Raw genomic sequence first — 25,520 nt, 5'->3', positions numbered from 1 at the left:
ATTTAAATCCCTGCTTCATCAGCAATTGCGATACGTCTAATTTGCATCCCTTTTACGAAAAATGGATGCAATCTAGATGTAGCCTTACTGATGGTATTATTCACCTGATTGGATTTCTGTACAGCTTAACCTTTGTGTATATCATTTCCATAGCTTGTTTTCTTGATGCCTCCTGTAATTGTTGAGCCTCTTTTCCAAGACTTTTGCTTGTTGAATCTTTTGTGATTTCTTCACCACTTACCTAACACTTCACTTCTTCCACTTTCCCAGCAGTCTTGGCTTATTTACACTTTTCCTGTAATTATTCTTGTTTTGTTGTTTGTCCAGTGGCACCCATCTTATTCTTGGACTGGAACTACGAATTGGAGGAATTAAATTAATCACAGCTACAGAGAGTGCTTCTATAGACTAACATCCTACTGTGACCATCTATCCCTTTTACTGATAATGATGTGGTCAGTCTGGTTTTTGGTTTGACCAGCTGATAAATTCCATTTAGCCTTGTGCATGTCTTTGTGAGGAAAGCAAGTACCAAGTTGTATATCTCAGAGATTAAACATGTGAACCAACAATATTATTATGGTCCCTTCTACCAAGCAAAACCAGTGCCCATCAATCCAAGAAGCCAGTATATTTTCAGTATTTCAAGCATACTGCCTTTTCTCTGAATCTTGTTGGGAACTGAAATCAATACACTGAAAATAAAAAAAATAGTATGGGACATGGCGTATGTGGTGAATACATCACTTCTCATTCAACGTTTCCTCTTTTGAAAAATGATCATTATTTTTCCTGGTCTGTGTTTGGGCTTTGTTCCTTTGGAGGGATGATTTATTTTAAGAAGCTGTGAAAAGACCCCAGCAGAGGAAGAAGTCATACTATGTTCTCAGCAGTATTCTTATCTAACAAAGCTTCTGTTGTGCAACTGCACAGCAACACCATTCCAGAGGAGAAAATGTCAGTGTGCTTATCTGAAAGAACAAAGATGCAAGGTTGGTTTTAAAATCTGGAGCGTTTTACCCAAGTAAGAATTGTAGACAGCCTAAGGAGAAAGGGGAAACGGCAATGTGTGGGTATGATAATGGGGAATGAGCATCTGTTACATACTTAGGAATTCAAGAGATCAGTACCATGTAAGAAATCACAGTGACAATTAAACAGGGTCACTCTTTGGCATTAATGTGTGTTGCTATTGTAACTATTATAAGGGTTAAACCATCAGAAGGTGTAAATCAGCATAGCTCTGTTGAACTCAATGGAGCTACAGCATATTACAACAGCTGAGGAACTAGGCCTGTGATTTCTAGTGGAATTCTGACCATTACGGCTTTGTTTATATGTGCTGTGGATTTTTTTTTTTGAAGTACCAATATTGTATTTTAGAGAAAACACTTTCAGCTCAGTGATCAGAGTGTTCCACAGGGTAAGAAGCTCATCTCCATAAGAACAAACTTAACATGTATTTTAAAATGAATGGCTGTATTGCAGAAGGTATTTTTTTAAATCGCTTACTGGCAGCTGCCATTTCCATGAAGTGGAGACTGTGTTCCTCTGTGGCCGTGTTTAACATATTATGGGTGCTTCTACAACCTAACTTAGGAAACAGAACTAATAGTCACACAAAACAGTGGCAGCATTTGTGATGCTTGTTATATAGAAATTATGTTAAAAAGATTCCTCCTATAATTTAAGAATCTGAACAACGAAAAATGAAAAAACAAAAAAAAATGAGACAGATTCTTTCCCCCTTTTCTTGCCCCTCTGCACTGGTGAGGGGCAGAATCTGGCTGTCACCGCTCAGCCAAGAATATGCCCAGGCCCTAATAAGGGAGACATGGTAAAGGAGGCAGGGGGCAGGGCAGAGTTCAGTTCTATCCCACAAATTGTCATCTGGCATATAATCCCATAGATCATATCCAGTTGCCACAAATGAGAGTAGCTCCTAGCCTACCAAAGGGGTGGGGGAGGGCATCCAGAGCTGCTGCAGATTAAGAATTAGGAAGCTTTAATTGGCTCCCTGCCTGCACTTCCTCCTCTACCTGAGCTCTGAGACGGTCTCAGCATTCAGAGTCCTAAAGCCCTGGCTCCAGCCTGAGCACCTTCACCAATTAAGCAGCCGCTTAGCCCAAGCCCTATGAGCTGGAGTCACTAGGCACATGCCAGGTGCAGGTTTTTAACTGCAGTGTAGACATACCCTAAAACTACATTATTTTTTAAACAGCCTTCTTCAAATTTCCTAAAGCATCCACCTCACTGAGGGGTATATAGTGTCTATGTTTTAAAATCAAGTTCCTTTTGAGATGTTCAGTTTCAAAAGAGAAATCTGAACTTTTTTCTTTTAAAGGCAGAAAAATATGGACCTGATTTTAACCTTACTTCACACAGGTGTAGCTCCATTGACTTCTGTGGCAGTACCTCTTGATTTACACCAGTGAAACTCTTAAGAAAGTTCTGAGGCATTTTTTATTATGCTGATAACAGCCCATGACTCTTTATAAGTGTAGCTAAGAACAAGTGTGAGATTCATAGACACACAAGGTACATTTTTTCCAGAAAAATTGCAAGATATTGAAAATAAAAGCTTATAATAAAACGGCCACTCCAGCCTCAAGCAAGAATACTCCTCTCCCTCCCCGACCCTCCCCGGAGCCCTTAAAGGGGTAGACTATGGCCATAGTGCCTGTGCCAGCTCCAAGCCTGCCGGCCCAGAGCCAGCAGTCACTGCCCCGACCCAGTGGCCCCAAAACATGAGCCAGCAAGCCACTGGCAGCCAGCCTTCCACCGCTCCCCAGGAGCAGTCTGCCAGCTCCCAGGAGCCTGCCAGGGCCCGGAGAAGGCAGGCACCTTCCTGATCCGGGGCGGAGATCAGGGTGGACCTTACTCAGGTTTGGGGGGGATGCCCCCAATGTTCGTGATCTCCGTACTAGATGGAGGAAAGCTGCCAGCCTGACCACCAAAGGCCACACATGATCCCAGGAGCAGGTACGTATGAAAATCAATGTGGTCCAGTGAGACCCCCCAACCCTGAGCCCTGAGCTTCCCCTCCCCCTTCTTCCCCTTGCTTCCCTCTTCCAGCTCCCTCCTCCCAGGTTTCCCCCTCCGCTTTCCCATCCTCTCTCCTCCCTTCTCCTGCCTTCTTTCCCCAGTCTCACCAGAGTTTCATCCCCTACTCCCGCCAGTTTTGTTAAATAAAGAGAGTTTGTGTTCATGAAAATATGTGTATTTTATTTGACATCAGGTTGGGAGGAGGAGTAAGTGGAAGAATGTGAGGGAGGAATGAGGCACAAGCCTCCAGTGGGGCAGACCAGGGAGGCTCTGAGTGCTCCTCAGGGTGGAAGCTCTCCCGCAGGGCCTCCTGGATACTGACAGCCCCCGATGGACCTCCCAGATGGCAGCCTGCAGGAAGTGCAGCCAGGCTCACAGTAACATGTTCACGAGAAGCACCAGAGTGCATAGGGACAGCTCTGGCTCCATGTTGCAGAGTGCTATGGTGTCCCGAGTGAGGGCAACCAGAGCACTCCAAGACACTAATGCTTTGCTGTCCCTCATCGAAGCAGGCAAGCAAGCAGGGACACCTGGGAACCAACTGCCTCTGTGTGTGTGTGTGTGTGTGTCTTTAAGCACAAGCCTCAGATAGCCTCAGGCAACAGCTATACAAAGACAGGTTTTGGGGGGGATGCCCTACCCCCAATGACCTGATGCCCTACCCCTCACCTGGTTCTGGTCAGTCTTAAATCCAAATCAGTATCCACTCAGTGTGGATGCTGTATTTTGAATTAGCAAAATGCTAATTCAAACTGCATTTTGTGTGTAGACGCATTAATTCAAATTAACTATTTCGAATTAAGATAACTCAAATAAACACTGTAGTGTAGACATACCCTAAGTCTTCACTGCCTGAAAAGGTGCATTTTTAGTGGTATAATTTATACATACTAGCTATCCTGCTGTAAAATCCTAGTGGCGACGAGGCACCTGTAATTTTTAATGGTGAGGAATCCAGGTGAGAGCAACACTATATTCTCCCCACCTGTGGTTGACCTCACTTAGTTTACTTCTGTAAAACTACAGTGTCTTGTTCCAATAGGATTTTACAGTAAGAGTTATCGTTCTGTAGTTGTCATAAATGAGAGTAGCTCCTAGGCTGCCCTAATTCACACCAAGGCTGCATCCAGACACACATGGCAGTGAAGACAAAGCTTCCAGATAACGTGGCACAGGGGGAAAAATGATGAAAAACTTTTTTACAAATGAAAACCTGTAGTCGAAAATGTTTTCTGAGAGTGGTCTCCATATATCAAATGACCCTGACTGTTTTGGGGTTCACAATTTTATCATGGTTCTCTGCACAAGTCTAGGGAAAAGTTATTAAAGGGAATAAATGGATAAAGGGAAGCAACGGGAAACTTCTGAAATAATATTGACAATAAACCAACAATAAATACTAGACTCCTCATGAAAAGTGTAAATTTGCTTATTTTAGAAGGCTGAAAATGTTTCTCTTTTCTTATATCATGGGAAAAGCATATCAGTAACAGAGCATGAAGTTATGAAATTCTGGTCTTTCTATGTTGTTATCTCTAGACTAATTGAGAGAGAATAATCTAGTACTGAAAATACAACATTGCAGTTGCTATATGTTCACTATAATGATAAATTCATTAGATTGTCTTTTTGATACTTATATATTATGCATTCAAGATATCAATGACAGCAATATGCTAACTCCACCACTCAAAGACTGGTTGTTATCCTCCAAATACTTAAAATACAGAAGCAGTTCAGTGATTATTATAGATGATGTCAAAAGTACATTCCTTTAAGCCTTCAGCACATATGTAATCCATGTTTTTTATATATATTTATCTTTTAGTGAATGATGGAATAAGCTATCCTGGCTTTTGGATGGATTACACTACGTATGAACTGAATGTTATACTTTTTTGCAAGGATATGAACAAGTCCTTTTCAAACAGCAGAACAGCAAAAACCTTTTGAATGGATCACACTTACAGCATGCCATTAGTTGAATGGGCTCAGCATTTCTTGTGCTAAATACTCTGAAGTTAAGAATCTGGAAAAGAGATCTTTGCAGAGATGACTCATTTACAAACTGGACTTAGTCCAGAGACTATAGAGAAAGCCCGTCTGGAACTGAATGAAAACCCAGACGTTTTGCATCAGGATATCCAGCAGGTCAGGGACATGATCATTACCCGGCCTGACATTGGGTTTTTACGTACAGATGATGCCTTCATCTTGAGATTTCTCCGAGCCAGAAAGTTTCACCAAGCAGATGCCTTCAGACTGCTGGCCCAGTACTTCCAGTACCGCCAGTTAAACCTGGATATGTTCAAGAACTTCAAGGCTGATGATCCTGGGATCAAACGGGCTCTGATTGATGGGTTTCCTGGAGTGTTGGAAAAACGTGATCACTATGGCAGGAAGATTCTTCTGCTTTTTTCAGCTAACTGGGATCAGAGTAGGTAAATGTAGATAGTGTACTTTTATTTTTATACACATACAAATCCTGTTCACAGTTGATTAATGACCATATTTTCGGCAGTGAGATCATTCTGATAAATATGTATTCCAAACATGAGTCCATTTCACTAAAGCCTTTGCCTACTGTGGTGGTCTATCATTTCTCATACCTATGCTACAGAGGATTTACTGTACACGGAAACATGTAGATCATACTTTTCCCTAATGTTTGCAGGTTTAAGCCAGATAATTGCATCTTGCTATAAGTACTGTCATGCCTATTACACAGTGGCTGAGTCTAGATTGGCATGATTTTCCAGAAATGCTTTTAACGGAAAACTTTTCCGTTAAAAGCATTTTCGGAACAGAGCGTCTGGATTGGCACGGACGCTTTTCCGCAAAAGCACTTTTTGCAGAAAAGTGTCTGTGCCAATCTAGACGCGCTTTTCCGCAAAAAAACCCCGATGGCCATTTTTGCGATCGGGGCTTTTTTGCGGAAAACAAATCTGAGCTGTCTACACTGGCCCTTTTGTGCAAAAGGTTTGTGCAAAAGGGACTTTTGCCTGAACGGGAGCAGAATAGTATTTCCGCAAGAAGCACTGATTTCTTACAGTAGGAAGTTAGTGCTTTTGCGGAAATTCAAGCGGCCAGTGTAGACAGCTGGCAAGTTTTTCCGGAAAAGCGGCTGATTTTCTGGAAAAAGTGGCCAGTCTAGACACAGCCAGTAACTTTAGTCACGTCAGACAGGAGTTGAAGAGGTTGACAGAGTAAAAACTTCTCACCACACAATTCTCATATACTCTCTGATACATAGGTGTGATAGGGTATGCTATTCGCTACTCAATGCTGCCTCCTTCTGCCTTTTCTAGAGATTACCTCTTACAGGCTGATACCCCTTCCCTCAACTGCACATCATCACTCTGTCTCTTTGTGGCCCCTATCTCACTCCAGGAGCTGCAGCTTCCTCCTCTTGACTCAGCCCTCTGGCCAGGTCACTAAGGGTACGTCTAGACTACAGGCTTTTGTCGACAGAAGTTTTGTCGACAGATACTGTCAACAAAGCTTCTGTCAACAAAGAGCATCTAGACTACATCCAGTTCTGTCGACAAAAAATGCCGCTTTGTCTACTCATGGGAGGTTTTCCCTGCTGCTCCCATTGGCCAGATTTCGGCCAATGGGATCAGGGTGGAGTGGCAGGGAGCATGGAGCTAGGTAAGCACCCCCTCATGGCCAGTCCCCACACCCATATTCTTCCCCCTGCTCCCTTCCCCCGCCCAGCTCTCCCAGCCCCAGTCCACTCTTGCACCCTCCCACCCTTTCAGACACCCCACCCTCAGCCTGCTCCTGCACCTCCCTCCCAGCCAGACCTCCACTCCCAGCCCCCTCTAGCACCCTATCTCCCACCAGACCCCTGCCCTCAGCCCCATTCCTATCCTTCTTCCTGGCAGCCCCCTCCCACACACTAAACCCCACCACATCCACTTGCCCCATAGCCTGGGCTCACAAAATCTACTAACGCTGGGACACCTAAGAGTTAATCTGGCCTGTGGAAAGCCTTGAAGCTTAGTCCTCCCTGCCTCCTCTCCTCCCCCTCCCCTGCCGGGGGGCTGGAGTGCCAGGGAGTAAGGTATGTCAGTTGGGGGCCACATCAATGAGGGTTTTTGGGGGGGAGGGAGGTTGTCTCTCACTTGTGTGGCCCCTGACTGATTTTTCTGTAGATCAATGGCTATTTTTTACTTCTGGACGCTTCAGTACAATTAAGATGCAATACTTTTGTACTTTTACTCAAGTACAGTTTTCCAGAAGGATACTTTGATTTTTACTTAATTACATTTTTTTCAAAGTAGCAGTTCTTTTACTCAAGTAACTTTTTTTTGGTATTTTTTCCATATATATCAATAGAATATAACTGAGATAATACCAGTACCAAGTGACATTTTATCTGGATTCTTTGTCTCTTTGGATGTTTGGTAATAATCTTGGGAATAACCAGAAGCTGTATATTTGATTGTATATGGTAACTCCTTCAGCTGCTATAATACCATGAACCAGCTTAAGATGTGTTCAGTAAGAATACTCCAATTGAAATACTAGATATTCAGATCATCTTCTAACTTATCAACCTAATTAAAATATTTAAAACATCTTCACTCATTACTGGAGGAGTAGACTGCAAACAGTGTGTAGAAAGGGGATTGTTCTCCAGATCTCCAGCTAATGAAATGTATGTATTAGAAGCTTTAGAAATGAGTAGAGAAGAGGGACCAATTCTTTAAATATAACACTGTATATCTTTATATAGGCACAAGTTATCCTAAGGCCATAATTTATTTATAATGCTTTCCTTTGAAATTTGAGCTTCAATATTAAATATATTTTATAAAATAAGTCACCTCTTCTACAACAGTCCTGTGAAGTGCTGAATTTCACAATACATTGCAAGACTGACCTTAAGTAATATTTCAAAACTGCTGATGTTAGAAACTTGTGATGTGACAGTATTTTGCAATAAGCCAATATTATTTAAAAAGTCATGAATATTGATAGGTGACTGCTTTGATATACGATATCTTGGTTTTTTAAGATTAAAAAGTATGATGGAATTAACAAACCTGTGTATAAGAGCAGGGACTTGAAAAAGTAGGCTGAGCAGTAATTAAATTAATCAGAGCAAGAGTTTCCAAAACATAAAAGGGAAGAAAATGGAAAATGCAAGTTGACAGGAAACTCTATCTACAACTAAATTCTATCTGTGTTCACAAGTCGATATTTTTAATAAGTGCAGAGAGCATTGTGACAATAAGAGAGAATTACCTTTTCTATCATTCCAACATGAATTTCAGCTCTGGAAAAATCATGTAGGGCCCATTTGTTGCAGAGATCATAATGCAAGACAGCCAGATACTTACCTGCTGGAATAGACCATTTAACTATCTATTTTCTGCTCATGCTGAGCAAAGTTGCCTCAACAGAGGTTGATTTTTCAAAGAAACATGTAGAGTTCCTTTGAAAGTGTAAAAATCTTTGTCAATGTTTTCTTCTTCTTGAGAGACAATGCCATTATTCCACTGAGATTCAGATGTGACTGGAGTATGTATGTTCATGTGCTTTTACATACATCTGAGTATCATCCATATAGCAGTATATATCACATATCCAAATTGTTTTAAAAAACCAAAGATTTACATAACCGCTCATAATAGCCCTAATAATGTACTAAGTCAAAATTCATTGTCTATTTGTCTGCTCATTTACACTAGTGTAAATCAGAAATAATTCCATTGAGGTCGATTGCATTATGATGGCACACTTTAAAAAAGTATAAAATATGGATTTAGTGTGCATGAGAAATCATAATTGCTCTTCAGAACAAATCAATATCTTTCCCACTTCAGTTATTCCTACCTATGCCCATCTCCCAAAATAACAACTTGCAGATAAGGAGCCCATAGAATAAAATAGAGCCTCAAATTCTTGCTTTCTTCTTTTACCCGGTATTATTTCATTTATTGAATTCAAATCCTTCCAGTGAAGAGATACAAATGGTGGCTGCTCTTTCTACGCCGCTCATGATTGACAATGATGTGAGAGGAAAATTAAGCCCTACATATATACAACTGAGGTGCCTTGTCTGTGTTCAGAACAACTCTGAGAACAACACTGATAGTTTTGAATGATCATCATAGTACAAAACAAATATTTGTTACATTTACCTCTTCGAGTTGATTACCATGCATCTTGTTCCATGAAAATTAGTTACATTCTCAATACAACTTTTGACATGCATCCCAATATCTTACCAAAAAGCAGTGTAAATCCATTATGTAGTTCAATGTATGAGTTCAAAAAAGAAGTAGGCTGAAAAAGAAATTAAGCCCCTGATCTTGGATGACTGCCAGGGAAATACAACATGTAAAAGAATAAAAGCCACTAAACTAGAAGATGTTGGTGTCTTTACATAATTATTTTTCTCCATCCACTTCCCAGTAGAAATATGTGAATAACTGATTTTTCAGTGTTCTGTTCAAACCAAGAAATTGGAAAAAAATTCAGTTCAAGTCCAACTAAATATTTAGTTCAATCCACAACAAAATATGTTATATAATTTTTGAGATCCTCGTAATATTTTTAAAAACAAAATTGAACTAAAATTTAAAACAAAAACTCTCTGTGAACTGAAAAATCAAAACATTTCAATTTAAAAAATTTCAAAATGAAATGTTTCAACTTTTCAGGATTTTCCCCCAGCTGCAATAATTCAATAAATTCCTCATAAATTTGTGAAAAAATGTAGTCAATTCAAATTTGCATTTTTGGCAAAAAAAAGTTTTGTCTGAAAAAATTCACTCAGCTCTAATTCTAACTTTAATTAGCTCCTTTTCTTTTTTGCCATCCAGCTTTCTTGTTTTCTCCATTTTGTTTATCTTCTCTGAGGGTACGCCTAGACTGCAGGCTTCTTTCAAAAGAGAGCACCCACACCTCAAAACTGGATCAAAAAAGTGATCTGCTTTTTCAAAAAAGAGCGTCCAGACTACATGGACATTCTCTCGAAAGAAAGCTCGATTGCTGTTCATAGAATGGGCACCGGTGCTTTTTTTGTTTGCCTCTTCTTTTGAAAAATGTCCCTGTTCTGCATCCACGCACACCTTTTTTCAAAAGAGCTCTTTTGAAAAAAGCGTTCTTCCTCATAATTTGAGGTTTACCAATGTTGAAAAAAACCCTGCGTTCTTTTGATTTAATTTTGAAAGAACATGATTTAGTGTGGATGCAGGTGAAGTTTTTTCAAAAAAAAAATGTAATCTAGACATACCCTCGGTCTTTGTTATCTCTCCCTCTTTAACCTTAATGATGCATTGTGGTATCTACCGATTTACTTCTCTCAGTTCCTTTTTTCCGCCCCTTGATCTCCAATTCTGTTTTCTCATCTTCTGCTTTATCGTTCTATCTGTTTTTCAGCTTGACTTTCCTTCTTCCTCCATTTCTCCCTCCACCCCCCCACCTTTTCCTTCACCTCTAAACCTGATCTGTACTCCTAGAAACAGCTTCTCAAGATCTGTGAATACGGTTTCCTGAATCAAATCTTAATTCTCTGTTGTGTAAGTGAAAACTGCACAAAACAGTTTGAGCTCATAAAGAAAATAGACCTCTCTAAAATCTTTCTTCAAACTATTCCTCTAAATTAATTTCAAAACTGTAATAAAAAGGCATAAACTCTGATCCAACAGAAAAACCATAGAAAATTGCTCCATTTTCAGTTTCTCATTTTAATCCAAGTGATTTCTAACCATCCACTGCAATTTAAATTTAGTTTCACTTTGTTAAAGCCTTTCATTTGATTTGGATGGAAGAGTGCCTGCAATTCAGGACAGTAAATATTGGGTAGCAATCTGAGGATGCCCTACATAGGATGAATAAGTGAAAAAACAAACAATGAATGTGTAACATTTCTCTACTCTTCTGTACTAACACCCACGCACATGCACATACACACACACACACCCTATTATTCTCTAGTAATAGGCATCACACACGTATTTATTTTCCCTCGATGAACACTTTATACAGTTCATTTAAAATATAATTCATCTGTGCAGTAAAACTCAAACTGTTCAGTTATTTACTGAGAAAACAGTTACAAAAGATGTAAACTCCACATCAAAACCCAATATATCCTTTATTAGATAGAAACACAGTAAATGATGTGCCTGTCATTGCAGGTTCATTTCCAGCAGTTGCTTTCGACTGAAGGGGGGGGCTTGCCCCCTTGGTTTGTTAGATAAAAACATTTGGGTTGGATTATTGTAGTTCAGACAAAAGCATTTGAAAAGGACAAAGCAATAACCGCTCTGAGCTCTCTTGTGAGTTACGAATGTGAGGATTATGTCAGCAGACTCTGTATCTAACAGTGCTATAGTGCACATTGCATTTAAATATGCTTTATAAACTCAGTTCTCTTCTAATATCTAGTTTCCAGTTCTTTAGAATATTTTCTGGGCATTTTATAATTGCTCATGCTTGAAAAAATGCAACCATGGAGGATACCTTGGGGCTACGTCTACACTGGCCCCTTTTCCGGAAGGGGCATGTAAATTTCACCAGTCGTCGTAGGGAAATCCGCGGGGGATTTAAATATCCCCCGCGGCATTTAAATAAAAATGTCCGCCGCTTTTTTCCGGCTTTTAAAAAAGCCGGAAAAGAGCGTCTAGACTGGCCCCGATCCTCCGGAAAAAGCGCCCTTTTCCGGAGGGTCTTATTCCTACTTTTTTTTAAAAGCCGGAAAAAAGCGGCGGACATTTTTATTTAAATGCCGCGGGGGATATTTAAATCCCCCGCGGATTTCCCTACGACAACTAGTGAAATTTACATGCCCCTTCCGGAAAAGGGGCCAGTGTAGACGTAGCCTGGATGTTAAGTTATTCACTACAGTCATCACTTCCCTCACTTAGGCCTCTGGTATGAATGTTAGTGCTCAGTCCTCTTCAAGGTCTGAATTTTAGTGCTCAGAGCTTGCTGCACACTTGCAAAGATGATGTCTACAAGACCCCTATTTATTTCTGAATCTAAGAAGTGCATCATACTGGTTTAGAACTTTGTAACTGGTTAGCATCCACCTTTCATGTGTGTGTCCCCCTCTGGTTGGGTGTGCCTACAATCTTTCAGGTCTTGTGACCTCTGTCCAGTGGTTTTGTAGTAATTCAGCCCTCCAGCTGAGTCCAACACACTGTATAAGAATCAGAACAGAGGAGTACTGACATAAGCCCCTGGTAGACTGAATACCCTAACTGGTGTTTCTCTAGCCCTCCTCAGACTCAGTCTTTTAAGTAGTCCTGGCCCCTGTATATGGCCAGATCTCCGGGGCTTTCTCCCTGGAAACACTACCTTCCTGAAGCCCTTCCCAGGCTCAGCCTTTCTCTGTCCCAGCAGCCAGTCAGGAGCTCCTTAGTCTGCTGGCAGGGACTGGGGGGAGCAACAATCTTAGGCTATGTCTAGTCTACGGAGTTTTTTCAGGATACCAGAGGCATCCCGAAAACAACTCCGCCGCGTCCAGGGAACACGTGTGCTCTTCCAACATTTTTGTCGGAAGAGCAGATGCACGCTTTCAGAAGCCCTGTCTTTCTCCTTCTACGAGGAAGAAGGGCTCTTCCGAAAGCGGAGGTTTTTCTGAAATTTGGCCCAGTATAGACGAGCCAAATTTCAGAAAAGCCTCTTCAGACAAAACTATCGGAAAAAGGTATGTAAATTGTGGAACACAATTTGCATACCTTTTTCTGAGAAAACATTGTAGTCTAGACATAGCCTCAGGCTCAGTCCTAGCAGCCAGCCAGGAGCTCTCTCACTTCCCTGGTCCCTGCTAGAACTAAGCAGTTTGTGGTCTTGCTGGTCTTTCAGCCAAAAACACAGCATTTTTCTCTAGCTTCAGACAGCAAGGCTATGTCTAGACTGCAGGCTTTTTTTGGAAGAGGCTTTTCCAGAAGAGATCTTCCAAAAAACTTCTTCCAAAAGAGAGTGTCCACACTGCCAACGCGCATCAACAAAGCGATCTACTTTTTTGAAAGATAGCGTCCAGACTGACTGGACGCTATCTCGCAATGAAATTCTGATTACTGTGGAAGGAATGGCCACCAGAGCACCCGTGCATTTTCCATGCCACCCGTGCCTCTTCTTCCTCATCCATTCACGTCTTTTTCCGAAACAGCTCTTTCAGAAAAGGTGTTCTTCCTCGTAGAAAGAGGTTTACCACTGTCAGAAAAAACCCTCTGTTCCTTCAATTTTTAAAAAAAAAATGCGATTGCAGTGTGGACATAACTCGAGTTTTTTGGGTTTTTTTGATAAACAGATGTTTTTCTAAAAAAAATCTGTAGTGTAGATATACCCCAACTGACAGCTGTTCTCTTCTGCAGCTTCTTTTATATGGCCATGCTGGACCCTGATTGGCTACTTTCAAAGCCAGCCCAAGCTATGGGCTGAACCGGCTACTGCCTGGGACGCCCCATTGTAGGGGGCACCACGCATGGCTGCCAGACCGGGCGGGGGCGGGGCCGGGGCCACGCATGCACTGGTGTCCCGGGGTGGCGCCAGGCACCTAAGGGTGCTGCACTCCCGGGGGCGGCGCCGTGCTCCCGGGGCCCAGGGTGCACGAATGGCTCGGGCCGGCCCTGGCTACTTTCTCTCCACACTCTAGTTTTAAGGACTTTTCTCTTCTGTTATTTCCTAGGATGAGATGTGACAGGATGCTAAGGCCTCCAGTGGGGAACCTCTGGGTCTAGTCCCAGCACACATACCACCTCTCCCCCTCAGATAGGATAGGGGTTAGATTCTACTGCTGTCTCTTGTCCTGTTTTAAAAGTGTATTCTCTTCCCAGACCTTTTGTCTGGAGAGTGTTTTTTTTTTCTCTGTCCTTTTGCCCCTTTTAGTCAGGGTCTACTCTCACATGTTTCTCTTACCTAGTGAGATTTAAGTTCAGCTTTGCCTTTCAGCTCCGCTTTGCATCCAGGACTTCAGGGTCTCTTCACACCACAGCTTGTCCATCCCTGTACACTGAGTCTCCACTTCCATCTTGAGGTAATATATAATGAGGTGAAGTCAACATTGTTTCTCTGCTTTATGAATTAGATATCCATGGCCTACAGTTTTCTCTGGCACTTGATATCTTCCACTTCACTCTTTGCTGACTCCAGCTGTTCAAATAGCTTATCAACACTTACGAGGGAACTCATAGAACTAGCCTGCTCTCCCTTTTCCTGTTGGAGTGACCTGCGCTGTGAGGTGCAGCCTGGATTCCCACCATAAGTGACTGACCTTGTCTGGCAGGTCTGGGTTCCAACTGTAGCCCACTGCTCCTGGGATTCTATCTGGGTCCCCAGACTATCCTTCTGTGCTTGGGGCTCTAGCTGGACCCCCTTTGCTAGCCTTCCTCTGGTTCCCAGCTCCTCTGCTTCCTTACCTCGTTAGTCCTAGCCCCTCCCAGTCCTAGGTTGCCATCTTGGTATCTCTGGATGAGGGCTGAGACATCCCCCACGCAAGTCTCTCTTTTGATTATCCCATTCTTGCCTTAATCATGAGTCTTCTTCTTTACTCTTATTGCCCCTCCTTCTCTGAGAGGGCAACATTGCTTTAAATGCTTTTCCATGCCGCAGTGAAAACTTACTGCCTCTGCTCAAGCTTTGGCCATGTGCTGCCTATCTCGTGTTCCTTGGAATCACTCTAATGTTCTACTCTTTAAAGTCACCCTTGTCCAGTTCCTTTGGCAGCTCTGGAGCATCCATCCCTAACTCACAGGGATTTGCTCCTAGCACCCCCATTTTCATCTTGCCTGTCATTGGAGCCCTGACATAGCATAGTTGAGTGTGGCTGGGGCAGGAAGCATGACCAAATCACCGTTGTGCTCTCGCTATTCCTGACTGTTGAGGGTCCCTTGTAGGCCATTACATCCAGGGGCAGTTCAGTGACATAAACCAGCTTCCCCAGCTACACTGGAGCACTGCTTTGGTGTAGCTGAGGATCTAGCCTCAAAATTTTTTAATACACTTCTTGAAATACTCTCAGGCTCTTAAGCCAGAAAGACTGACTGTCTCACTGTGCCATTGAGATAGGTCTGAAATGTAAATTGTTTACTGAGCCTTCCCAGTCAATGATAAAAGAATCAAGTAAGGCTATAAATACCAAAGCTTTTATTTATCATGCTCTGGTGAAGTGCAGAATGTGTAAGCAGGAGGGTGATATATAGACAGCAGCCAAGAGTAAAATAAAATTTAAACAGATATAAACATGGACTATAAGTATAGCTACACCAAAACTCTGATAGTGATGGCCATAGATGGCCTATTGGCTTGTATTTATAAAGGAGCACTAGAATAATGCTGTGGTCACCTACCAAGAACCAGTTTCAAACATTTATTATTCACTTTATTTAATTATATCATAGTAGCACTCAGGGACTCCAATTGAGCTCACAGTCACATTGTGCTGGGCACTGTGCCACATACTGTAAGACACAATCCCTGCCTGAGAGACCATATTGTCTCACTAAATGAAAGGAGCTAAATGAAAGGTCGGAGAAAGGAAATAGAATTTTACTCCATTTTACTGCTGTGGAGTTGAGGTACAACAAGGTGAAGTGACTTGCTCCAGGTCACAGAGGGAATCTGTGGCAGAATCAGAAAATGAACTCACATCTTTTGAATCACAGTCCCGTATTTTAAGCACAAGAAATATTTCTTCTCGGGTGTGAAGTTTCTGGACAACCTTCTCTTTGTTCCCATTTCTAAAGGAAATGTACATGATTCTGCTCATTTGTGTGCAGTGCTGCTTTTGGGTCTCAGAATCATTTAGGTCAGTTTCTGTGTGTCTTTTGAAGCACCTTAGTCTGAATAGCTGTGTTGCCCACAGAGAGCAAAACTGGATGTAGCCTTTGATACAAACCAGTTAGTCAGGGATAGAATAAGTCCCTTGAGGTCAAACCCTGACCTGATAGTCAATGTTAGTTCAAGAAAGGAAACTCCCCTCTCTCTGTCTCACACACACACAGAGGGAGGGGGAGAGAGAGAGAGAGAGAGCACTGATTCACACAAAGGGAGAGAATCGATTAACTACTGGTTTACAGCCACAGTAACAGATTTAAATGATTGTAAAACTTGAAGTTTTAATAAAATAATCAGTCATGTAGCACACAGAAATCCTTGTTAGTTATGTTTAATTTAAAATATTATTGAAATTTCTACTTGTGGTTGGTGGAAATTCAAAATGGACTAGGGCAGCCTGGTTGTGGTACTGATTTTGTGAAATCACATTTATTCTAGTTTTGGTTTTGAAAGCCTAAATGAATCATAATTTTGATTTTGAATTTGTGGCTCACAGGAAACAGTGAGAAGTCCCAAATGTGCGAAAGATAGAAATTTCCATTTTGCATCACATCCATAGTCTATTTCAGTGTTTCTTAAACTTTTTAAGACCAAGGAACAGCAAACAATAATTTTTTTTTATGGGGAACACCAAGTATTTTTTGTTGCTCCTGCCCCTTTAAGGGCGGCCATTTTGAATTCTGTGTTATTCTCCACGGCACACCTCCGACTGCCTTGCGGCACATCAGTATGCCGTGGAACACAGTTTAAGAAACACTGGTCTATTTGGTACAGTAGCTTGTCTCCAACATTGGCCGACATCAGATTGTTTATAGAAATTAGCAAGAAATCTGCCTTAGGCAAATATGGGGGAAACAATCCTCACCACCAATCAAGGTCTCATCATAACCCCCTAATAATTAGAGCTATATCAGCTAACGTTAGAAATGTAATTAGGGTCAAATACTCAATCCTGGCCCACTGCAGTCAGTTTAAGTCTTACAACTGACTTCAGTCAGGATAGGTTTATGCTCAGACTTAAAGTGCTGAGTGCAATGGGAGTGACTGCAAACTGTGGTATTTATGTATGAAATGGACATTTTTGTGCAGGGACAATGAAGGAGCAAGTACAGTTTGTTTTTGTACATATTACTCTAAATTCCTTCTTAAACTGTTTTATTATGTCCCTATGGGATCAAAGAGTTCCAGCTGCATAAATGGCTTGGAGTGGGCTCACACCTATCATGAAAAAGGTTTGCATAAATGATGGAGGTGCTATCTTTTGGGTGAGATGTTCAGTTTTGGTACTTTCAGCTTTCCCACATCCAGCACAGAGCAGCTTGGTTTAAGACTTGACTCCAGCATATGCTGAGAAGCAATCCTAAATTGCTTCGTGGTGTTCTCTGTTCAGTGGATCTTAAATGCACCCCTGTGCAGAGGGGTCACCTGAGGCCTGTTGTCATGCTTTCTGTCATGCTTAATCTTACCAGCTACAGAAGTCTGAATAGAATGTAAATAGTTGCAGGTATTGTTCATGCACTTTTTCACAGAAGAAAATTCAATCAGGGTGCACTAAGGTATACTAAAAAAAACATAAGGGATGAGACCTATGGAAATAGTTACACTTTAAAATCAATAAAATGTATCAGACTTTTTTGCATTTTAAAGCAAACCATTTAGATTTTGGTATCTGAAAAAGCCCCTGGCCCAGTAACATTGGATTGTGTTGTCCCAGGTCAGATACAGCAGCTCTTTCATCAATAGCCTCATTGACATCCATAAAAACAACAAGGAGTCCTGTGGCACCCTAAAGACTATCATTTATTTGGGCATAAGCTTTCATGGTCTGGAGCCTACTTCAACAGATGCAACCTCAACCAGGAATGCAAGTACCCCAGGGCAGTGTTCCCTCTAAGCTGTGGGGCAGCACAGCTTAACAAGTGATTAATCAGCCCTACCCAGTCAGTCAGTTCAGTGCATGGAGCCCTGAGCCTCTGACTGGGTGGGGCTGATTAATCACCTGTGAAGCTGTGCTGCCCCACAGCTTAGAGGGAACACTGCCCTAGGGGGTATGCAGAGATCTTCCAGGGTGTACATCAACCTGAATTTAATGAAATGGGCTCCAGCCCATGAAAGTTTATGCCCAAATACATCGGATAGTGTTTAAGGTGCCACAGAACTCTTCATTGTTTTTGCTAAAACAGACACAGCTGGCTACCTCTTTGAAAATTGACATGTGCGGGGAAAGGATCTGATCTACAAATAATAAAGTGCTAGATTATGGCATCCTTATTAATGCTGAGTAGCACCATGCTCCTAGTGTAAGGCCATTGAAATCTATGTGACTACTTAAGATCCTGTCCAATGTGAGTAAAAGGTGACAGAATACAAAGCACATATATATATATTAATTAGCCTGGTGGCTCTCAACCAGGAATACATGTACCCTTTGGAGTATTCAAAGATCTTCCAGGGGGCACATCAACTCATCTAGATAATTGCCTAGTTTTACAACAGGATAAATAAAAAAGTGTAGCTAAGTCAGTACAAACTAAAATTTCACAAAACAGGCAATGACGTGTTTATACTACTCTCCTTATTATCCCCTGAAATGTAAGCAATTTTCAGTCATAGTGTGCTGTGAAGCGTTTGCATTTTTATGTCTGATTTTGTAAACAAGTAGTTTTCAAGTGAGGTGCAACTTGTGGATACGCAAGACAAATCAGATTCCTGAATGGGGTACAGTATTCTGGAAAGATTGAGAGTCACTAAGCCTTTGTGATGTGGAGATCGGGGCTAAAATACATCTTAAGCTGAATAGTCCAAAGGAAATTAACTACAGGGACAAAATACAGCAATGGAACTACTCATAAGCATAAAGTTAGGCATGGACTTAAGTACCTTGCTGAAGTCGAACCTAAGTCACTGACAGGTATACACAGAAATGAAACCGACATACTTCCTTAAATATATACACTCGTTTATACTAAAATTACAAAATGTTAGCTAATGCTGAATGGAACTGAATGAAAGTTAATGAAGTGACAGAGAGTTCTGTGAGACATCTGATTTTTAGTTTAAAAAATAAATTCAAAAGCAGGGAGATTTGGAAAGTTTTCATTCTCTGCATTACTACAGAAGGAAACTAACAAACAATATACTGGGCTTTATCTCACAAAAGCCTGATTAGCTGTATTTTGTCTCTGAAGTTTGTTATTGTGGCAAAGGCCCTTTATTAATACTTTTGAGAAATAGTGGGACTATCTAGGATAAAGAAAATATAGCATAATTGCTGTAAAAGATACTCCTCTTATTTTCAAATATCCCAAACATGTCATAAGAATGTGTTTAAATCAATAAGAGTAAAACCTCTAAGTCCTGGTTTTCCATTTTCAATAAAATGTCATTGTGGGACAGCAATAGAGAAAAAAAATCCATCCAATTGATTTTACCAAACACTGCAATTTCATCAAGGACTCTACTGATATCAAATTATAGTCTTTGTAAATTAAATCTTCCAAAGAGGTGACTCTAGTTTTTAATAATGAAAGTTTCTCCTTCCATGTCCTGTATCTCCTCTTTCCCCTCTGGTCTTGCTACTTTTACAAAATAATAGCCTCCATAAATTAAAGCAGGAACATGGTAACATCCAGTCCAAGATAAAGACAGTCTTTTACTGAGATCAAATCAAGCAGGATTAATTCTGTCTTTTTGTCCATTAAAGCTTTTGATATTTGCTCTTTATCCCATCTACTGTAGTTGCTATATACATTAGCACATAAGAAACTAGTTATAATTAAATGGGTGGACACAAAAGTGACTTCAATTACCTAACTTCTATAATAATTCTCTGTAGCTGCACTAAATGGGAGTGTCTTGTTGCTATTGTGAAAAAAATAGATTTCATTACATTGGTTTCACAAAAACAAATGATACAACCACAAATAAAAGTTCACAAAACACCCAAATTCTCAATAGAATTTGCACCAGGAGCAGGGCCACTGATGGGGGAGGAGGGCGAAAAGGGCAACTGCTACGAGGCCCAATGATTTTTAAAGCGCCCAGGGCTCCAGGCTGCCACTACCACAGCACAGCAGCAGCCAGAGCACCAGCCTATTTAACTAGCCACTGGTTTGGGCGGTACTGAGGGCTGGCTGACCGTAGCCCTGCCCCTTATCCTCAAGACCCCACACCTACTGGGGGCTCCAGAGCTGAGCCCCTACCACATTGCTCTGGGCCTGGTGAAGTCTGTCACCAGTTCTGACCAAAAGAAGGATCCTTACCCCAACCCCCCTTATATACTGATACTATGATCAAGGAAAAAATGGCCATTATTTGATACGTGTAGGAAGAAATTTGTAATGTAGGGTTGGATGTAGATTGCGTGATACCATTTTTCCTTTGCTTTTTATTGGTTGCTATGGAGACCTATTGAAGTGGTAAATGGTATCAAAAAGCCTCATAAAGGGATAATACGGGCACCTAAAAGGACTTCAAGCAGAAATCTAATATGGTGAATATTTCTTTCTATATGTCTAAGGAAGACTTGCTGCCAGATGCAAATTCTGAGAAAAGATAAGAAAAAATGACTATGCAATTCTTCTGAATATTTTCACTCCATTGAGAAATCTCAGTTTCCCAGCTTTTTGGGTAGAAAAAAATATACCTAGAGGAATGGAAAGCCAGTCAGGAACTGTGTGGGGCATGAATCTATCCCCTCCTCCCATTTCATCATGCTAAATTACATGGTAGGGTTTTTTACATAGACAAATATCCTTCAGAGTCTAATCTTAGCCTACCAGACTCTTCTTACAGTTACTGCATATAAATGTAAGCCAAGGATCCCAGAGAGGTACTGCACTGACCAATATGAACTGAAAAATTAATTGAATTCCAGTAACAAAACCATTAGAGATTCCTGTCTGGAGATAATGTAAAATAACAGCCTTATCTAACCAAAGTGGATGTTAGAGAAGAATAGATTGGAGTTAACATCAACTAATTTAATGCTCGTTCCAGTTCTGATTCTGTAGAGATAAGAGCAAATTCTGATTTCCTCTGATGGACGAAATGATCCTCATGAAAACCGTATATTGCAGGAAGATAACTCTGTTTTGAGTGTTCTACTAAATTGCTCCTATTTTTCAGGAGATGAGAGAAAATGACTAAGTTAATTTGGTGATTCCATGAAGGAAATAAGGAAGGCTGGTTAATATATTTTATGTGAATAATCTTGGTTGTGAATTTAGCCCTTTTCCTCTGTTTGTGAGTCAGTGACAAATGGAGCAATATCTGTGAGTATATATGTAATTCATAATTTTGCTGGATAGTTTGGACAAACTATTTTCTGTGTATGAGTTGGCTGTGAAGTCTTCTATTTGAGTATTCATTATTTCTGGACAGTGATTCATCATCTAAATCACAATCATCTAGACTGCAAGCCTCTTTCAAAAGAGGCTTTTTTCAAAGATACTTTTGAAAAAGCCTCTTTCAAAAAAGAGGGCCTAGACTACAAGCAGATTTTTCGAAAGTCACTTTTTTGAAAGAGTCTAAACATTCTCTTTCGAAAAAGCACAGTTTGCATTCAGTAGCGCCTTTTTTCGAGAAAGTACTTTAGAAAAAAGGCATCATTCCTCGTAAAATGAGGTTTATCATGATCGAAAAAACTGCTGCGTTCTTTTGATTTATTTTTGAAAGAACGCAGTTGCAGTCTAGACGCAGGTGAAATTTTTTCGAAAAAAGCTACTTTTTTTGAAAAAACCCTATAGTCTAGGCACACCCAATGTGTTTTTTTCTTGCGTCCTTATGGAAAGCTTTTGAACAGGAAAATGATGACCAATCACAACCAACCATCACATTTTGAAGATCAAATAGTGAAACATATTTCTAGAGAACAGTTCACAATTATTATCATGAATTGTTACTTATATTACCATAGTCCTCAATGGTTCCAATCAGTATGGACTAAGTGTGGTTCAAACACAGGGAACAGACATCTTCTGTCTCCAAAGAGCTTATATTTGAGGGCCCTGGTCCTGCAGTTACAATGTATAAACTGACTGCAGAGCTCAATCTATGTCAATGAGGCATTGCAAGACTGCATCAGTCCACAATTTTCAGGTTTGGGGTCAAAGATGCAAACAAACAAAATAGAGGGATGAGAATACTAATCCCTGCTGGTCACGCATTTAGCAGAGGTCACTGATAAAGGTATACTAAATTTAACGTTTTGCACAAACAACCAAGCCTTTTCTAATAAATAAATCCAAGGAGATTGGGCCCCCATCATGGATATGCCATGTATAGCAAAGGGGACTGCATAATAAAACCATAATAACTAATAATGCTTGGCTTTTGCATCACATTTTTCATCAGTTGATCACAGGAGCTTTATAAATGAAGTGTACAATGGTTGCCAGGACACTTTCCTGAACAGCCCAACCCTGTGCCTGAGTTGATCAAAATAGTGCTGCCTTCATGAGTTTGCATACGTCAACATTAATAGCTTCAGAGGGGTAGCCAAGTTAGTCTGTATCAGCAAAAACTTAAACAACAACAAATAGTCTAGTAGCACTTTAAAGAATAACAAAATATGTAGATGGTATCATAAGCTTTCATGGGTACAGCTCACTTCTTCACATGACCGGAGTATTGGATGTCCAGAACTTTTTTGGTTCTGGACATCCAAAACTCTGGTCATCTGAAGAAGTGGGCTGTGCCCATGAAAGCTCATGATACCATCTACATATTTTGTTAGTTTTTAAAGTGCTACCAGACTATTTGTTGTCAACATTAACATCAGGTCTACTCTAAAGCGGAAGATTAAATTAAAATATACAACTCTAGCTATGCTAATTACATGGCTGGAGTTGACGTACCTTAATTTGAGTTTCTGCAGGAGGCCAACAGGAACAGGAATACCAGTGCCGATGCGGGCACCCTCTGGGTTAGATTTAGTGGGTCTTTACTAAAACCAATAAATCAAACTCTGGAAGATTGATTGCAGCAGTATCAATCTTCCCCATAGTGAAGACTTGGCCTACCATGGCCTAAGGTTCACCTACTATTGTATGGGTCATTCACCTCATGTTCTTGGGTCCCTTTGAAGTTCCCTCGATAGATTCTTTAGATTTGATTACTCTTAATCATTTTGGAGAAGTGGCAAAATTTGCCACATGGTTCTTCAGCTTCTTTTTCACTTTTTTTTAAGGAAAAGTATTACACATCCACAGTCCTAGTAGGAATCCTTTTGTTAGTGTACTGTCAGCCTTTCCCAATATGAAAATAGATCACTTGTATTCATTGTTGGTTTTAATTGTTGTTTGTTCTGTTAGCTGGTTTCTAATCTATGACAAAACTATATTTTTATTCCATACTAGTCTCTTCAATAACACATTATGAGGAACAATGTAAATCCTTATCAGAAGTTCCAATACATTTAATCTGATTCTATTTTAACCACTATTTTGTTCAGATGGAGTATATATTCTAATGCTGTAAGGAAATAAACTTTTCCTTTATAGAAGTTGTCATCCCCATTATCCCATATAAGTCCATATGGTGCTAAACTAAAGTTCAGTGGCCTGATATCTGTAGCATTTTCTATCCTTCAATTCTGTGGAATAGCTGCAGATTTGAATGAAAATTTGTATATTTCAGTTAGCAGTTGTAGCGTTTCATCCTTAACAGCAATGATGCAGCAAAGCACTTAAGCATATGCTGACTTTTACACAAGTCAGCAGTTCTATTCACATGGTTAAATCTGAGTATGCTTTGCAGGTTGGCTAGAGAGACTTCAGACAGCTTGGGCGATGCCATTTCTCGGAAATATATCTATTTCTTTCACATCTCTTTCTGGGCACCTTAATCTCCTCATCTTAATCCACCTTAATCTCCTAGTCTTAATTATCTGAATATTATAGGTATTTCCTCAACATCTTTGGTATTGATGACTGATGCAAATAAATCATCTAGCTTTTCTGCAATGTCTTTATCCCTATTAATTGTTCCCTTTGTACCTGAAAATCCACTGCGACAATTAATTTTCTCACAGATGATTTACTTCTGTTATAACTAAGTATTTTTATTAACTTGTTATAAATTTAACTAATCTGTTTTCAAAATTCCTTAGCCAAATCCTTCTCATTTTTCTACTGTGCCATTGTTCCTTACTACTAACTTCCATTGGACTAACTCTCTATTTTTTAAGGATACTTGTTTGACTTCAAAAAATATTTTATGGTCTCAAACAAACTGTTTATTTCCTGCCTGCTTTTGTTGTTAAGTGATATGTGCATATCTTTAGTAACTCATTAATGGCAGGCTGAAGTAGACTCTATGGTGAGGCCACATAGTGGTATTGTAATTTCCTGTCTTGAAACAGCAATTTATATCACTTTTTGTAAGTGTGTCAAACTGGGAACAAATGGAAAATTAAGCAAAGTAACTAAAGCTGTAGAGTCCCAGAAAATTATTATGAGTTAATGCATGGAATATCATTTGGATGCAAATCAGTGAAACAGCTGAGTGCTTCATATGAAAGCCACAAGATTAGAAAGATGAAGGCTTCAACCTTAAACAGTATTTGGCATGATTTCCATAGAGATTCTGCATTCATTGACTTTGCATGCTTGCAAAGAATCCACCTGGAGGATCAGTGTACATGCTTAGCTGTACCTCATCCAATAAAAGAAACAGCATTAGCATTCCATTTTATGTGTGCCGTGTTCCACAATATGCAAATTTGTAGACAGGGTATGCAGGAAAATGCTAAATTAGTTAATACTCCCACAGTGACAAAATCAGGTGTCCAACTCTTGCACATGTAATTTTTATTAGAGTTAATGGGAACTGTAAGTGATCAGTAGCTCTGTTAATCTTGCTATTTAGTTAGGTGCCTACATTTAGATGTCTGTACCTAAGTGTACACACCCATAAAATGTGGCCTAATCATAACAAACATTTCAGTATGATCTAGAAATTAAATAAAACTTATACATAGTTTGTGCAAGCAATTCCCATCCATGCTTAAAATTACTCCACCCCATATCTTTTAAAGTGTCAAAGATAGCAACACCAGGAACATCACTATGAAATATCTCAGAGGAGTAGCCATGTCAGTCAGTAACTTTAAAAACAATGAGTAGTCCTGTAGCACATTAAAGACTAACAAAAATAGACAGTATTAGGAACTTTCGTGGGTACAGTACTACTCATCACAATGAATGTTCTGTAAGGGAACCTCTCCTGGCCAGAACTAGGAGACCAATCCATTTCTTCACACTGTAAAGCCCTATTTGTTGCTTCTTATAATGACGAGCATTAAAAGATTTTTAAAATGGAATATGTGGAATTAAATTCAGCTCAGGATTATTCCATTTTCCCCTGACATAACCTAGGGAACAGAGCTGCCATTAGCAGAGAATCCAGCTGGAATCCAGATGGTTTTATGAAGGGGATGGTTTGATGAGATAACATGATCTTGGTAACTAATTGACCATTCATTATCAGTGCGAAATAGGTCAATGGAGGGATGATAGGAATTACTAGAGAACTTTTTGGGTGTCTGGCTGATGAGTCTTGCCCACATGCTCAGGGTTTAGCTGATCGCCATATTTGGGGTCAGGAAGGAATTTTCCTCCAGGGTAGATTGGCAGAGGCCCTGGAGGTTTTTCGCCTTCCTCTGTAGCATGGGG

At 40.4% G+C, this 25,520-nt stretch overlaps 1 protein-coding gene across 2 annotated transcripts in view; it reads left to right on the top strand.

Moving 5' to 3' along the window:
- Nucleotides 1-25,520, top strand: part of CLVS1 (clavesin 1) — a 119,134-nt gene that overhangs the window by 8,598 nt on the left and 85,016 nt on the right. For both annotated transcript variants that reach the window (XM_006113635.4, XM_006113637.4), the window contains exon 2: nucleotides 4,874-5,486. In XM_006113635.4, coding sequence (XP_006113697.2) covers nucleotides 5,098-5,486 — 389 coding nt within the window. In that variant the 5' untranslated portion in view covers nucleotides 4,874-5,097. The remainder of the gene's footprint in view (nucleotides 1-4,873; nucleotides 5,487-25,520) is intronic.

Source organism: Pelodiscus sinensis, chromosome 2, assembly GCF_049634645.1.
Source record: "Pelodiscus sinensis isolate JC-2024 chromosome 2, ASM4963464v1, whole genome shotgun sequence".
Taxonomy (NCBI): domain Eukaryota; kingdom Metazoa; phylum Chordata; order Testudines; family Trionychidae; genus Pelodiscus; species Pelodiscus sinensis.
Note: the sequence above shows the minus strand (reverse complement) of the source record. Positions and strands in the feature narration are given on the sequence as shown.